This window comes from Semicossyphus pulcher, unplaced genomic scaffold, assembly GCF_022749685.1.
Source record: "Semicossyphus pulcher isolate SPU_LCO1_2020_fin unplaced genomic scaffold, fSemPul1.0.p SCAF_3, whole genome shotgun sequence".
NCBI classification, from domain to species: Eukaryota; Metazoa; Chordata; class Actinopteri; order Labriformes; family Labridae; genus Semicossyphus; species Semicossyphus pulcher.
Genome location: NW_027211704.1, coordinates 17,926,000 through 17,941,675, shown reverse-complemented (window position 1 = coordinate 17,941,675; position 15,676 = coordinate 17,926,000). Strand labels below are relative to the sequence as shown.

The 15,676-nt window shown below is 40.6% G+C and overlaps 1 protein-coding gene across 1 annotated transcript; it reads right to left on the bottom strand.

Annotated features, from left to right (window-relative positions):
* Positions 1-10,208: 10,208 nt before the first annotated feature.
* On the bottom strand, positions 10,209-13,645 carry LOC138606204 (microspherule protein 1-like). The gene is made up of 8 exons (XM_069678668.1): positions 13,603-13,645; positions 12,097-12,172; positions 11,978-12,006; positions 11,785-11,877; positions 11,619-11,701; positions 11,389-11,476; positions 10,663-10,790; positions 10,209-10,547 (listed from the first exon to the last, which is right to left on the bottom strand). The coding sequence occupies exons 1-8, from the start codon at positions 13,643-13,645 to the stop codon at positions 10,461-10,463; spliced, it is 627 nt and encodes a 208-aa protein (XP_069534769.1). The 3' UTR covers positions 10,209-10,460.
* Between the last annotated feature and the right edge of the window lie 2,031 nt (positions 13,646-15,676).

Here is a 15,676-nt window from a genome sequence, read left to right as displayed (position 1 = left end):
CGCCTGTGCTTAGAGAACTAGGGTTATAATGCACAACCTTTGTTCAATCTCACACAGGCGCAGCCCTCTATTGGACTCTATGGGTACGGTGGGTGGAGCCCTGTCACAACTATGCCATCGTGCCAACCACACTGACCCTGACCAGCAAAAGTTAGACGACCTAGCCCATCAAGTCCCCTTATAAATTGGCTGCGCTGCTGAGGCGTAGGGGGCCCCAGCTTCCCCAGGATGTATTTGAACAGAACAGGGTAGAAACATGGCCTAAGCTTGCAGGAGTCAAAAGCCCAGACCCTCTGCACACCACATTTCTAGGTTCCTAAATAGTATTAAATACATGTGGGTTTATCCTGCCCAAGGGGGGGCAGAAGTAACATAAGTGACACACATGCTTCCCTTTTGACCAGTCTTGTGTCGCTTCAGCGAGCACGGACTTGGAAAAGGAGATGTAGGAGATGCACTTACACAGCCATCCTGCAAGTCACTTCTTTGAAAGGGCTTTTCCGGCCACAGCAACCCTGAAACAAACTAATAGCTGTTGCGTGCATCTGAAGGGGGCCAAGCATTCGACATAGGGGGCAGGAGGGCAAAAAGCATCCAGCTGTAAGCCCCTCGACCTGAAGGAGCTTCTTAATTTTTTGGAAACGAAGGAGGGGTTCGGTCTGAGGGTGGCCCCGCTGTGGTCACCTCCAATTAGCAGCTGGGGTGGACCGAGAGGGCTGTTAGTTCACTCACTCACTCACTTTCCAAGAGGAGCCCTCTAGAGGCTAAAATGGTTCCTTCACCGAGGCCTCGAGCACTAACGTCAGGTCCCATTGCGGGGAGGAGGCACGCAGCACAGGACGCTGTCTCCTGACCCCTGCAGGTCCCGTTTTATAAGAGGGTGACTGAAGACAGTTCTGTCGCCAAAACCCTCGTGCGGGAACAGATGGCTGCTGCATACACTTTAACAGTGGCATGAGACCGCCCTCTATCCACCAAACACTGTAAAAAGGAAAGAATAGAACCAACTGCACATGACATGGGTTCCTAACCTCCTTTCTTCGCACCAGTGTTGGAATCCTAACCACTTAGCTCTGAAACAGGCAATGATGGATCCCGCTCTCACTGCTCTTGCTGTTTGGATGGTTTGTATAAAGATAGTCCAGCCCTCCTCAATCAGTCCCTCTCAGGATCCAAGCCTGGAGAGGTTGCCCTGTTCCAGGGCAGGGTCACTGCCATCAGAGTTGTGTCTGTGTACCAAGGCACAGAGTGGCAGTCTTGGGCTACCAGAATGACTGACAACTGCTCCTGTCTCACTGTCTCTCACTCTCTCTGTCCCAAACCGGGTCCAAATCTGTTTCACCACGTTGAGGTGATGCGCCCACTAGTCTGGCAGGGGGCTGCCTCTCGACATGAGGTTGGCACCCCTGTTCTCCAGACCCAGAACGTGGACGGCCCTCAGGGAGTGTACATGCTCTGAGCCTCTAAAGGGCCTTGCGTCGGGTCTGCAGTAAAACTTCAAAAGTAGCCCAATTCCACTGGAAAACCTTGGACCTGGCAACCCAGGCTCCAAATCCTGCATTTTGTTTTTACTATATATAATATTGTCAAGACTGTTGTTGATCCAACATGATTCTGAATTGAAATTTCTGTTTGATCATGACGCAATATACTCCTCCACAGCTCTGTGTTTCACAGTGAAATATACAAAGTACACAGCATTTGGACATATGACAGCGTGTCGAGACGAGAAGAGTAACTGTGCGCGGAAATACGGACAGATCGCGACATTATTGAGCACGAGAAACACACACAGATCTGTGTCATATCTGCTCCTCTCCTACAGCACCCGCCCTGCGACGGCTCTGCCTGAGGGAATTTTGTTTAGGAATCGATAAGCAGCATCAAAATGAACATCTCTTAATGATTCCGTCAGAACCCGAATTTTGGAAGATAAGATAGAACCGGTTCTCGGTACCCAACCCTACCCAAAGTAATCCACCCTTTGGGGTGGAAGGGGGGTGCTCTTCATCCAGTTGATCGTGAACCCCAGCTCGGGTTGTGTGGAATATGGCCTATTCTCTGGAGCCATGACAATGAGGTCATTGAGATTAAAGAAAACCCTCATGCCTTGGTCGCGCAGCAGCTGAAGCGCTGTGGCCACACATCTGCTGAAGGTATGGGGGGCCAGGGAGTAGCCAAACGGTAGTCTGTTGTTCTCGTATGCTATGCCATGGAATACGAAAAGCAGGAATTTCCTGTGTTTTAGAGCCAACTCGACATGAAATTCTGCGTCCTTTAAGTGGAAAGTGGCGAACCGCGCGTGATTGGAGGAGAGTAGAACCCATAGAAACCTCTCATTCACTCATAATAATGATAATAATAATAAAAGCATAATACCTGAGCTGTGAGATATAAGGCAGACAATGTAGGAAACTCCTCACTTCACTCTCTTCATATGAGCAGCATCTCAGCTCCACTCGTTTCTTCTCTGATTGGAGTTTCAGCACTTCCAGGAGGATGGAGGTCTTTCTCTCTGAGAGGTTTATGGACCAGACTGCAGGAGCTGACTGGAAAACTGACTGTAGTGATGGAAGGACACTCAAGCCTGTTTTAGTCTCATAGTCCTTCATGTGGGAGTACAGATCCAGCAGGAAACCAAATCGATATTCATCATATTGATACATTGATCTCAGAGGGAATGTTTTATATGTGCACACTGATGATAACAGCTCCAGTATCTTCTCTCCTGTCTGCTGTTCTCTCTCTGCTGCTGCACAGAACAGATTCCCACAGAACTTGACTCCACTTTCAAACCTGTGAGAGAAACTGGAACGAGAATTAAACATTTTGTTATCACATGATGTCAACAGCAGAAGAAGAGCCATGCATTACTGATATAGAGTTTATCTATTTAACACCTACAAATACCCCCTCATGAGCACAATGCTGAAAAACAATCAATCTACAACTCAATTAAAATGCATTAAAGAGGATAATATGCAGATTTTTCATGATGTTTTAATAAATTAAATTCTTAACATAAAGTTTGAGAACCAGAAAAGTCAGACTACAAAGGTGTATCCTCTCCTCTGTATAAAGAGACTGTATGTTACACTGGAATACAGCTCCTGAAACAACAGGGTGGCTGAAAGGAAAACTTTACCCAAATGATTTATTGATCAATCAGATCCAAACACTGGAATACTGGACCACAAGTTTTAACATCTAACATTCAGTAACACTCTATGAAACTTCATAAATACCAGTGCAGTATAATAAGGATTTATAATAGTTAACTTATCACATCCTGCTGACATTGTGTTATCAAGTTTGTTTATCATTCTGTTTATTGATCAGTTTTAATTTCAGATCAAATTCTATATTTTAGCTCTTTTGTGTAATTTCCTTGTTGTCTGTATGTCTCTGTGTCTATATACTCTCATTCACTCTTCTCGATTGGTTCAACTCATATCGTCACAACAGAAAGCATTGTGTTGTTTTAAAAGGCTGTACATTGGATTAACTTGCTCTTGGCCAAATCATTGAGTATTTGCTAAGAAGCGATCTTGCCTTATTTCTTGCCAAGTTCCTAACTTGTTTTTTCTTCTGCCTCAGGATCATTTACGCCTGTTCTGCAAGCCCTGCTCTCCCTCAGTACACCTCAGCCTCACCACTTTCCTCACCCTCTCCTGCTGCCCCCCGGATTCCCTTCCCAGCCATCAGGCCACTCATTCTGTTCACAGCATCATTAAACTCTTTTCGTTTCCAAAATCCCACTGTCGGTGTCCTGCGTTTGGGTCTAACCTAAGTTCATAATAAACAGAAAGCATTGTGTTGTTTTAAAAGGCTGTAAATTGGATTTACTTACACAGCAGAGAGGTGTCCCTCAAGGTTCTACCTTAGGACCACTTCTGTTCTCTATTTTTATTAATGATCTGCCTCTCTTTTTCTCCGATTGTAGTGAACAACTATATGCAGATGATACTATTATATATACTTCAAAACCATCTACATCCCAAATTCAAGTGGCCTTACAATCTGATTTTAATAATCTCTAAACCTGGTTGTCAGCTAACAAATTACTTGTTAATAAAACAAAAACCTATTCAATGCTTCTAGGTGTGAGGCAGAACCTCAACTAAAAAATCCAACTCCTTGGCTATAACCTGTAATGACGGCAGATCTCTGCAGAAAATAAAAAAAACATTAAATATCTAGTTGTGTGGATTGACTCTGAACTTACCATTAAACCACATGTTGATCATGTCATAAAAAAGGTAAATGTTGGTGTTGGTGTTCTGTATCGCTCCAGACATTGTTTTACATTTACTGTTAGAAAGAGACTTGTTTCACAACTTAAACTGCCAATGACGGACTATGCTGACATTGTTTACCAGATCAAAAACTGATCTTCATCCTCTTAATGTTATTTACAATAGACTCTGTAGATTTATACTTGGATGCTCTTCTTTCACACACCATTGCACAGTGTTAGACACACTCAGGTGGCTCCCTCTAGATAAGATGTCAATTTCACTGGTATCAATTTATTTTTAAGTGCACTAACATGAACTATCCTTACTGTCTGTTTTTTGTTCCGTATATGCCAAACTATTTATTAAGAAGTTCTGATCCGATCCTCTGATCCGAAGCTTTTATATTTCGGGCTCCTTCTGACTGGAATAAACTACCTGTAAATATCCGATCTTTGTCATCATTCCACTTATTTAAAAATGTTTTGTTTTCTCATCTTAAAACAAATTGCCTTTGTTTTCAGTAGTGCCATCACTGCTCCTCCCTCTACGGATTCATTAAAAGATTGATCATTTTTCTTGTTCTTGATGATTTTGTCTAATCCAAGTTTGTAACATTTTGTCCTGTTATTTGTTATTGTGCCCTGTGCAGTTTGTCTGGGACCCCCTTGAAAATGAGATGATATATCTCAAGGGGTTTATCCTGAAATAAAATGTCTATATATATATTGATTATTCACTGTTAATTACCTTGACCTTAAAACCAACAGTGAGCTGCTGTAGATGGAAGAAAACAAGTGAACAGAAGGACAATAAAGTCTTGTCAAGAACAATTCATTTACCTGAGCTGTGAGATATAAGGCAGACACTGTAGGAAACTCCTCACTTCACTCTCTTCATATGAGCAGTCTGTCAGCTCCACTCGTTTCTTCTCTGATTGGAGTTTCAGCACTTCCAGGAGGATGGAGGTCTTTCTCTCTGAGAGGTCTATGGACCAGACTGCAGGAGCTGACTGGAAAAATTGCCTCAGTTTTGGAATGACACTTGAACAGCCTTCACTCTTGAAGTGTTGATAAAAATCAAGAAGGAGGTTCGGCACATTGGTGTTAACCGAAAACAATGAGCGGAGCTTATTCACTTCACTGTGAAAGCTCTCTTCTCCGTGAAGTGCTGCTTTCAGGCATAAATCCAGGAAGAGCTTATTTTCTTCCCTCTTAAGTGTCCCTTGGTTTTGCTGTTGTCCTGGACCTTCATGGGCCATCCTGAAGCTTCACAAAAACAAACGTATCTGGAAAACAAGAACCAGGTTACATCACATTTACGACAGTAATTTTGTCTGTGATGTATTAACTACACTGTAAGCCCTCTTTAATCTGCAGACTAACAGACATGCTTTTGGAGCAGATAACAACATATTAGTGCTGGGCAGTATGACCAAAAATCTGTATCATGGTATTTTTTAATATGCTGGCAGTTTCACTGTATTTTCTCAAAAAAAAAAATAAACATTTTAATTTCATTATGTTTTTCATTTCTTTTCCTTGGCGGTATCGGTATTATATTGTGGTATTCCAAAATTAAAAGGTACTCTATTCAAAACATGATTCTAGCTCTTTTTGCTCTATTGTCAGGATAAGGGAACACTTGTGTTTTCATTTAGGCCTACATCTAAACAAATTAACAATTATACTTTAAAGAATATTTTTCATTTACAAAACAAAATCCCCTCCAATTTTTATCACACTTGGTAGCCTTCTTGTGGACTGCAACTAGGAATGGGCATTTGAAGGCATATTAATATTCAAATATTCTATTTTAAAAATCGGATATCCGGTTAACCTCACCTCACTACTGTTGCCCCGGTGCTATCCGGTGCTGCTGGGTGCTGAAGTCTTCCACCCTGACGCGTGAAACTTTTTTGTCCTTGCCTTTAATCATTTGTTTTTAGCTTTAAGCTGTTTTGGTGAATATTCTTAAGCCAAATTAAATTAAAATGAGATATACATCGAATGTTTACCAGAGCTGTATTCTGTTATGTAGGTTGTAGATCTGTTTATTATACATGTAATGTTAGCTCTCAAGCGTTTTATTATTGTGCCCCCCTGAGAAACTTATGGTGCGTTCCATTTGTACTCGGAAATTTCAACTGGAACGCCCCCGAGGTCGGAATTCCGACTCGGAAAGTCTAACCTCGACCTCATATCTCCGTGCATCAACAGTGAAAGCTGTCATTCCCAGTTCCGTATTCCGACTTCCGAGGTAACTGGAACGCACCATTAATTCCCGCCCATCAGATTCGTTCCGGCGCCGACACTGCTCCGGCTTGTGAGATGCGTCTGCGCCGCCGCCATCTTGGAGAGGGGTGCTCCGCCGAACATGCCAAATCTTGTGCAGCTTTTGCACGTGTAAATAAAGTAAATGCCAAAACTAATTAAGAAAAAAGGATTAACATTTCACAGAAGAGAAGATGTTTTGCAATATTTCACTACATTTTAGTTTAGATTTAGATTTTAGATTTACTTTTACTTTTGCTTTCATCTACTCTTCTCCTTCTATTTGCTTTAAAAATGAATTCAAACAATAAAACATTTCTTCAATTAAAATAAAAAAGCTATTAAAACTTCCAATCTATGCCCAATGTTTAAAATATGCATTAACTGAATTGTGACTTCACTTTAATACTCTGTATCATTATTTGCTTTACACAAGTTACTTGTGGCTGTACGTAAACCCCCTCCTTGTTTCCTTTGTATTAATTCAGTCTGTTTTTTATAACCATTAAAGCATTCTCACAGTACATTTTACTAAAAAAGGTCCGAATATGAAATACACTCATGCGTTAGTAAGTAATAAATATACTCAGGCGTAAGTAATAAAGCCATGGATGTAGGCTATTATTAACACCTTTTAGTTCATATTCATCGGTATTTTCTTAAAAATGGACTCCTGAGTCTTTGTACAATAAAAAAGAACAAAGGGCAGGTCTGGATAGTCTCCTTTCGTTTTCTGTTTACCTTTTAATAACATTGTTATCATCTTCTTACATAAACTCACCTGATCGACAGAATTCACTGCGTCCAGACAGTTTTCCAACCGTCACGAAGGTAAATTAGCTTCTTCTCTGTGTAAGTAGAAGCTTAGAAAAAGAGATCCAACCGTGAAGTCTAACAGGTTAATGATTTCTGGCTGTCTTTCTTTCACTTTTGCTGCAAACGTCTTAACTCATGTCTGCCACTACCTTATTTATACAGTCTATGGGCACTACTGGGCTCTTTAGCTCCACCTGTTGTACATAATGATAAGTGCAGCAGTATTAAGATTTGTATCATTCTTTTAGAATCAGAATCAGCTTGATTGGCCAGGTATGAACACATACAAGGAATTTGACTCCAGTTTAACTTTGCTCTCTATGTACACTTTAACATTAAATATTAAACTAATATGTACAAGCCTGTGAAAGACAATAGTGCAAATATGAGGAGTGCAACAATGCTGACATATATAATATGATTTTGAAAAAAAATGTAATCATGTAATAGATGGGTTAATTTACATGAGGTAGATAGTTTTCAGTATTTACAGAAAAGAAAACAGTGTGCATAGATTTGTGCCAGATGACGGATTAAATTTACATGAATAAAATGTGTCCATATCAGGAGGTGAACAATAAATTGTCTTATTTACAGGTGACAGGGTTTTTCCACACTGATTGTTCTGACTCTCTGTGACTGTTAAGAGTTCATCAGAGTGACAGAAGAAACAGTTTTTATGTCTGGTTGTTTTGGCATACAGTGCTCTGTAACGCCTCCCGGAGGGGAGAAGTGTCCCAGTGTCCGCAGTGTGATTGGTCCACAGTGATGTTACCTGCCTGCTTCCTGACCCTGGACTGGTACAGGTTCTGGATGGAGGGCAGGTCGGCCCCGAGGATTTTATCTGCAGTCCTGATTGTCTGTTGTAGTCTGTTTCTGTCCTGTTTTGAGTTCTTATAGTTACACTTGCACAAAGTCAGGGATTTTGTAGGATTATAGTCAGGTCTATGATCAACCAATTATACCAAACAGGTGCTAATGATCATCAATTTCACATGTAGGTTGAAACACAGTCATTAACTGAAACAGAAACAGCTGTGTAGGAGGCTTAAAACTGGGGGAGGAACAGCCAAACTCTGCTACCAAGCTGAGCTTGTGGAAGACAGGTTCATGTCACAGGTCATACACCATGGCAAGACTGAGCACAGCAACAAGACACAAGATAGTTATACTGCATCAGCAAGGTTTCAAGCAAGGGGGGTTTCAAGATGTGCTGTGCAAGCTCTTTTGAAGAAGCACAAAGAAACGGGCAACGCTGAGGATTGTAGACGCAGTGGTCGGCCAAGGAAACTTAGTGCAGCAGATGAAAAACACATCAAGCTTATTTCCCTTTGAAATCGGAAGATGTCCAGCAGTGCCATCAGCTCAGATCTGGCAGAAACCAGTGGGACCCAGGTACACCCATCTACTGTCCGGAGAAGTCTGGCCAGAAGTGGTCTTCATGGAAGAGTTGCAGCCAAAAAGCCTCGACATGGAAACAAGGCCAAGTGACTCATCTATGCACGAAAACATAGGAACTGGGGAGCAGAAAAATGGCAGCAGGTGCTCTGGACTGATGAGTCAAAATTATTATATTTGGCTGTAGCAGAAGGCAGTTTGTTCACCAAAGGGCCAATAGTGAGTGTCTATAGACAACAGTGAAGCATGGTGGCGGTTCCTTGCAAGTTTGGGGCTGCATTTCTGCTGATAGAGTTGGAGATTTGGTCAGGATTAATGGTGTCCTCAATGCTTAGAAATACAGGCAGATACTTATCCATCATGCAATACCATCAGGGAGGCATATGATTGGCCCCAAATTTATTCTGCAGCAGGACAACGGCCCCAAACATACAGCCAATGTCATTAAGAACTACCTTCAGCGTAAGGAAGAACAAGAAGTCCTGGAAGTGATGGTATGGCCCCCACAGAGCCCTGATCTCAACATCATGGAGTCTGTCTGGGGTTACATGAAGAGACAGAAGGATTTGAGGAAGCCTACATCCACAGAGGATCTGTGGTTAGTTCTCCAAGATGTTTGGAACAACCTACCAGCTGAGTTCCTTCAAAAACTGTGTGCAAGTGCACCTAGAAGAATTGATGCTGTTTTGAAGGCAAAGGATGGTCACACCAAGTATTGATTTGATTTAGATTTCTCTTCTGTTCGTGTTGTTAAATGATGAAAATAGACGATTAACACTTCCATTTTTGAAAGCATTCTTAGTTTACAGTAAAAAAAAAAAACTCAGACTTTTGTGAGTCTTCTGAGTGAATTACTTTTCTGTCACAATTTGCTGATTTCCGGCTTTCAACACTAATACTCATTACCTGTCAATTACAGGACTAATTTAGAGGCACGTTTATTTCTAATTTTACAATAATTTAATCTTTACGCATTTATCTTATTTTATTCTATTTTATTATGTCCCTGTTTTGCATGGATGCATATTTTGATACTGCCCTATGTTTTATCATTGTCAGGTGATATCAAAATACTATTTTAACCTCTTTTTTTTGCTTTTAACTCACTGTTGTACCATTTACTTGAATTTACACAGCACTTTGGTCTATTCTCCTTGTTTTTTTAAGACTTGATTTAGTAAAAGAAAAGATGGAAAGACATGCCATAAAACATAAAGAATCTTATTGAAGATATTCTATGAAAGATTTTGGCCACAGACAACAACCTAGACCTTATCTAACATCTCCATGTGTGCAGATTATTCAGATTATTTCACTATTTTTGCATTAACTGCTTGATAGATTTGAATCTCCATCCCAAATGCAGGATTGGTCATTTCCTCACAGCACAGATTTTTGAAAAGAAATAAAACTTTTGGACGCTCCAAAAAGTTCAGAACACTGTGTATACAAGTTTAATATATTGAAAAAGCTTTCCTACAGATTTAAATACAATATTATGCAAAATTGGAAAAGAAACAAGGCTTTACCATGAGAGTGTCTACAATACAGCATGGAAAATGTCCAAACAAGTAAAACCTGTCATTACGTAGCTCCAGGATTCAGCCGTAGTCTGTTAAAGATTCACATTTCAGATAAACGTGGTCGTTGTCGGTCTGATTCGTGGTAGCACTGCTGTGTTGGACACAGAAGGACTGACTGGATCCAGAACGTCCTGTTTGTCCTCTGCGGTTGACATTCACTGCGGCGTCATCTTGGCTGCCTCAGCTTTTATTAGTGAGATGAGCTCCAGGTTAATCAGAAACACAAAGCGAAGACCTGCAATCTGAACACACAGGAACAGTATAAAGTAAGGGTCCTGTCTCACTCAGTGCCATCAGATATATAAAAAGCCTGTTCAGTATGAAACATATATAACTCTCCTGACATCCTCCACCCACCTCCACCACTGAGTTGTTGTTAAGTTTCCACTTGTTGCCCGACAGGACCGGTCTGCCATCAATGTAGATGGGTCGTCTACCTTCATTGGCGATGAAGAAGTCTCCATTGTTCTTCAGCTTAATAATTCCTGTAGACAACAATACAAGTAGGAAACATTAATTCAAAACTACATCAAGACGAGTGACTTATAACAATTTACTTTCAAGAATATTGCAGGGAATCAACTGCTGCCACTTGAAAGAATTACAAAGTTTTAACACTAGAATAAATCAGTAAAAAAAACAAACTAATGTAAGATCTGTTGTGTAATCAATACGAATAAATGACATGGCATTTTGAGATACAAACTCCATTAGACAACAATTTATATCTGAGCAAATGTTGGATATTTGTGACCCTTTATGTAACTTGGTATACTTTACTTATGTAACAATGGATTTTGTTTTCTTGTCTGGTTGAGGCCAAAGCAGCAGCTTGTCTGTTATCTTTAAGTTAAAACAAAGCACAATAAATCTATATTTCCCTCCCAGAGCAGAAATCTTTAAAGAACCCAGTCCATAAATAGCACCTTTTTGGGGTCAAACACCACAGCTATTTTTTGTGAGTCAGTAGCAATGTCTATGGTTACTTTAGATAAGTCTGGATAACTCAAATAATTATATTACAACATTGTTTCAGTATCACGTTACAGCAGGACATTGTGATGTGTGTGCAGTGTTTTTCACCTTGTTTCCTTGATATTTTCCAGGCAGGTCCCTCCAGCGATAGATCTACATCTATAGGTTTGTCCTTGGTCGCCCTGCCCAGCGTGATCTGTGTGAACACGAATAAACACATAACTAGCACCAACTTGAAAAAAAAACAAAAACATCTGCTCAGATTACATTACATCTTCATTCCAAACATTTTCTTTTCACAAACAAACACCTCAAGAAGTTTTGAAAAGATTTCTTACCTCTCGTGACCTCATGAGGTAGCGTACCATTCTTCCTCGTAACGCTGCCAGTGTCTGGTTGTCAAAGTCGGGCATGCTCATCCCTGATGACAAACACAAAAGAGTTCAACCTCAGAACACATGCACGTTTAAAAGCTCTCTTTCCTTTGAGTGAAAGCTTACATACCCGTGATACTGTCCACGAGGACCTGCCAACGAGGCAGCTCCTGCTCTAACTGTCGGATCTCCCTTTTCTGGTGACGATCGGAAATCATCAGCTCTGAAAGGCAGGACAAGAGCAAAACCAGAAGAAAGGACATTTAAGAAATATCAAGGTAATCAAAGATTAGATTTAACTTTTTAATAATCCAGCTTCTTACCATGTTCCAACACCTCATCCCTGCTCTCCCTGTGTGAGAAGAAACACAGCTCGTACCGTCAGAGACACAGTACAGTGAGAAGATGAAAGACACTGCTGCGAAATTAAAGACCGTCTTACTTTAGCTTAACATCATCGACCATCTGCTCGGCATCAGAGAAGTTGAGGACCTGGTCACCTTTAGGGAGAGGCTGGACTGCAACACACAATCAAAGTCAAGATAATGGATACAAACAGAGCTGATGCAGTCATGAACTTAATCAACACACAGGGCTTCCCTTAAATATAAACGGAGTGAGGCTGAACTTTTTCACCTCTAGTCTTTACTTTATATGACTTTTAACCCTCCTGTTGTGTTCGAGTCAAATCTGACCGATTTACAACTTTCATCAGTCATATTGTGTTTTACATTTGATTGCCTCAAGGTCTTATGAAATCCTCCAGACTAAGCATTTGAACATATAAAATTGGTGAGCACCACTTTCATTGATATTTCAGTGGTTTAGTCAACTTTGAAACACCTGTGGTGTTCCCGGTCAAAAATGACCGCTATATAGGAAATGAATGAGTAACACTAGATTATGATGGAAAACATCTCCATGGATGTCTCAGAAAAGGAAGACAACATTGATGGATTTTGGATTACATTTTCAATGTCTATTCTTTGTATATTCACTGCAGTTATTCATGTCAACCACTAGTCAGAGACATTGTTTACAGCCTAAAAATGTGTTTGGTGATGATTGATGGTTTTTGTGTTAATGTAAGAGCAGTTAAAACAGACAGACAGACAGACATCAAAGTAAGGGGGGAGAAACAAACACCACAGGAGGGTTAAATAAACTCTTATATAAAAATATCAAATGTTATGGATGTAGGTATATTGTGCTGTGTTTTTAATACTCATTTATCAAATAAGCCCAGTTGCTAACCATATATTTATAAATCATTTCAAAAAGGATAGTAGATTATCCAAAGGTGCCCTTAGTTTGCTTAACAACTGTGGTAAATTAGGTGTAAAAAGGTAATGTGGAGAAATAAAAAGAGTTAATCGAAGAAAAGATATTAGCCATTCACTGCTATGATAATAACATTAGAAAAAACTATTATAGCAAAAAGATGTCTTCTCAATTTTGAGTGCCATTCTGAGAGCTTACTTAGCTTAAAGTTCATGTCTGTAAATCGCCAAATTCATCAGAGTATCTCATATAGTCCTCCAAGCCACTCTGGGTAGTCACGGTCCAGATAATTCCTGCCCACAGGCAGAAATTAAAGCATTGCAAACCTTTTACTGGACTGTACTGACTGGGATGTTTTCAGGACTGCTACCAACAGTCTGTTTGAGTAAACAAAGGCTGTGACTTCATATATCAGCTTCTGTGAGAACTGCTGTATACCATCACGCAGCACCAGCATGAGTTTTAACGACAAAACCCGGTTCAAAGCTAAACTCAGACAGCTACGGTTAAAAGGAACGGGGACAACACTTAAGCGTGGTCAGTCATGAATCTTTAAGTGACAGATTCCCTGCAAAGCAGCCTGACCAGATTTTTTCTCTCCTACTTTCTTCGTAGTACTGCACTAATCAGCTGTATTAGACATTCACAGACAGCTTCAACACCTCACTGTAGACATGCAGTGCGTCAGCCTGTATCAAGTCCTTCACCATCATCCCTGTCCCCAAAAAAATCAAGGACCACAGGACTAAATAACTTCCGGCAACAGCTGAAAAGAGAGTCTCTTCTGCAAGAAAAGCTCCTTCCAGAGATTCAGAAAGCTATAAAGTAAAACTATAAGGCAACAAGTACCAGCCAATAATGGGAAAAAACATTAAGCATCGCCATATGGTACTCTGCTGCCACTTCTAAGGACAATGGCAGGCTGCAGCACATCATTGGCCCCCCAAAGTAGGTGACCGGCTACAATTTTATATCTCTCCAGGACCGGTATGCCTACAGGATTCTGAGGAGAACAGGGAAGATTTTGGCCGACCCCTCCTCATCCCAGACGCAAACTGGTTAAGGGTCTTCCATCAGGCTGGAGCCTGAAAACCTTACGCCACAAGAACAGTTACCTCCTCCGTCTTTTTACATTTATTGACAATATTCCAACCCAAAGGGACACATTACAGTTTGCTGTTACATGCGCTCCCCCTACTGGTGGTTTGTGTTAAGGTCTGTTCTCACCATGTTAATGCTTTCAGGTGTGGGTGATCCACCTGATGGAGGAGAGCCCATAAAAGGGAGGGGCAGAAACAAGACAGTCTCTTCCTCTTTGTCTGATTGCTTCACAGCAGCAGCAGGAGCAGCTGAAGCTACTCCTTTTGTTAATTTGAGTGTGCTTTGTGCTTTCTTTAATTATTTTCTGATGGGACCGGTAGTCTAGTTTTCGGTTTTGTTTCTTTACTAGGGTTTAGTTTTTGGTTAAGTTTAGGGAAGGAGGAAAGACACCAGATCCTACGGCCCTTTGTGGGCTGGTCTGAGTGTCTTCCTGATTTTGTTTGGTTTGGCCGGCCCATCAGTATTTGTTTAGGTTTGATTTTGAAATGGGTTGTTTTGTGGGTTATTCTAATTTTGATAAATAAATTCTTGTTGATTTCGGCAAACTCTGACTCTTTATTATGTTTGGCCTCTTTGATTTGAGAGCCTTTGGTGAGGTCGTAACATGAATACACTTTAACAAGCAGCAATTTTATATAATTCTCTCTACAGACTGGTACAAGCCAGCTAGCATATCTCGATTATGTTTGGTGTCTTTATGACATGTGTGCTATGAGCATCTCTTCACCTGCATTAAAATGACACCACATGTTCAAGTGACCTCTCGTAACATGAATACTATATCTGAGCGCTGACGGTTTAACTGAAGAATAAACTTTGTTGCTCATCTGAGTCTTTTTAGTGGCCCAACAACGACTATTACTATTCAGTTTTTCAAAATAAAAGCACACAGATTCAACAGGTTGGGGACCACATACAGCATAAACATTTTACTAGCATTTGGCTTTCCCATCTAGATTACTCTACATGTGTGTTTAAGCATTCAGCAGATCATGTGCTTGTACCAGCAGGTAGAGGAGCTTGCAAATGCCTGTACCAGTACTAGTTAATAATAAAGGCTATATTTGCTAGGACACAGTGAGCAGACATAAAAACAAACCTGCCCCTGTGAGTATGCTTTTCTATTTGAAGGCTAGGTACTGTGTCCACTGAATATTTCAGCATCAATCACCATGCCTGCTTTCTCTCTCTTTACAGCCAACATGTGTTTTTGTTAAGATGACCAACTGAACTTTTAAACGGTTCAACTCCTACTAAACTGTCCAACCAGCAGTGACTTCAACCTTCAAAAGGAGCCAACCAGCTCAGGGGGAGTGGACAGATGAGGGCTGAGCTTCAGTGCACTCCTCTGTAACCACAGAGACATTATCATCAAACACAGAGACACCGAGAAACTTACTTAACCTTATTTCTAGATAACTGGAAAGTGTTGACAAGTGTTGATCTTCTCAACTTTGATTTTTGTATATTATTACGTTTGTTGAGTTAAAGGAGAGCATCAGTGTTCTTTCCGGCTGGCATCAATATTATCAACTTTTTGCTCTGGCTAATTGCAGGTTTATAAAGTAGATAGGTGGGTGGAAATATTGCAATTTCACCATAGATATGTTTGAAAAAAGTGAAACAGTGTTTAATAGATA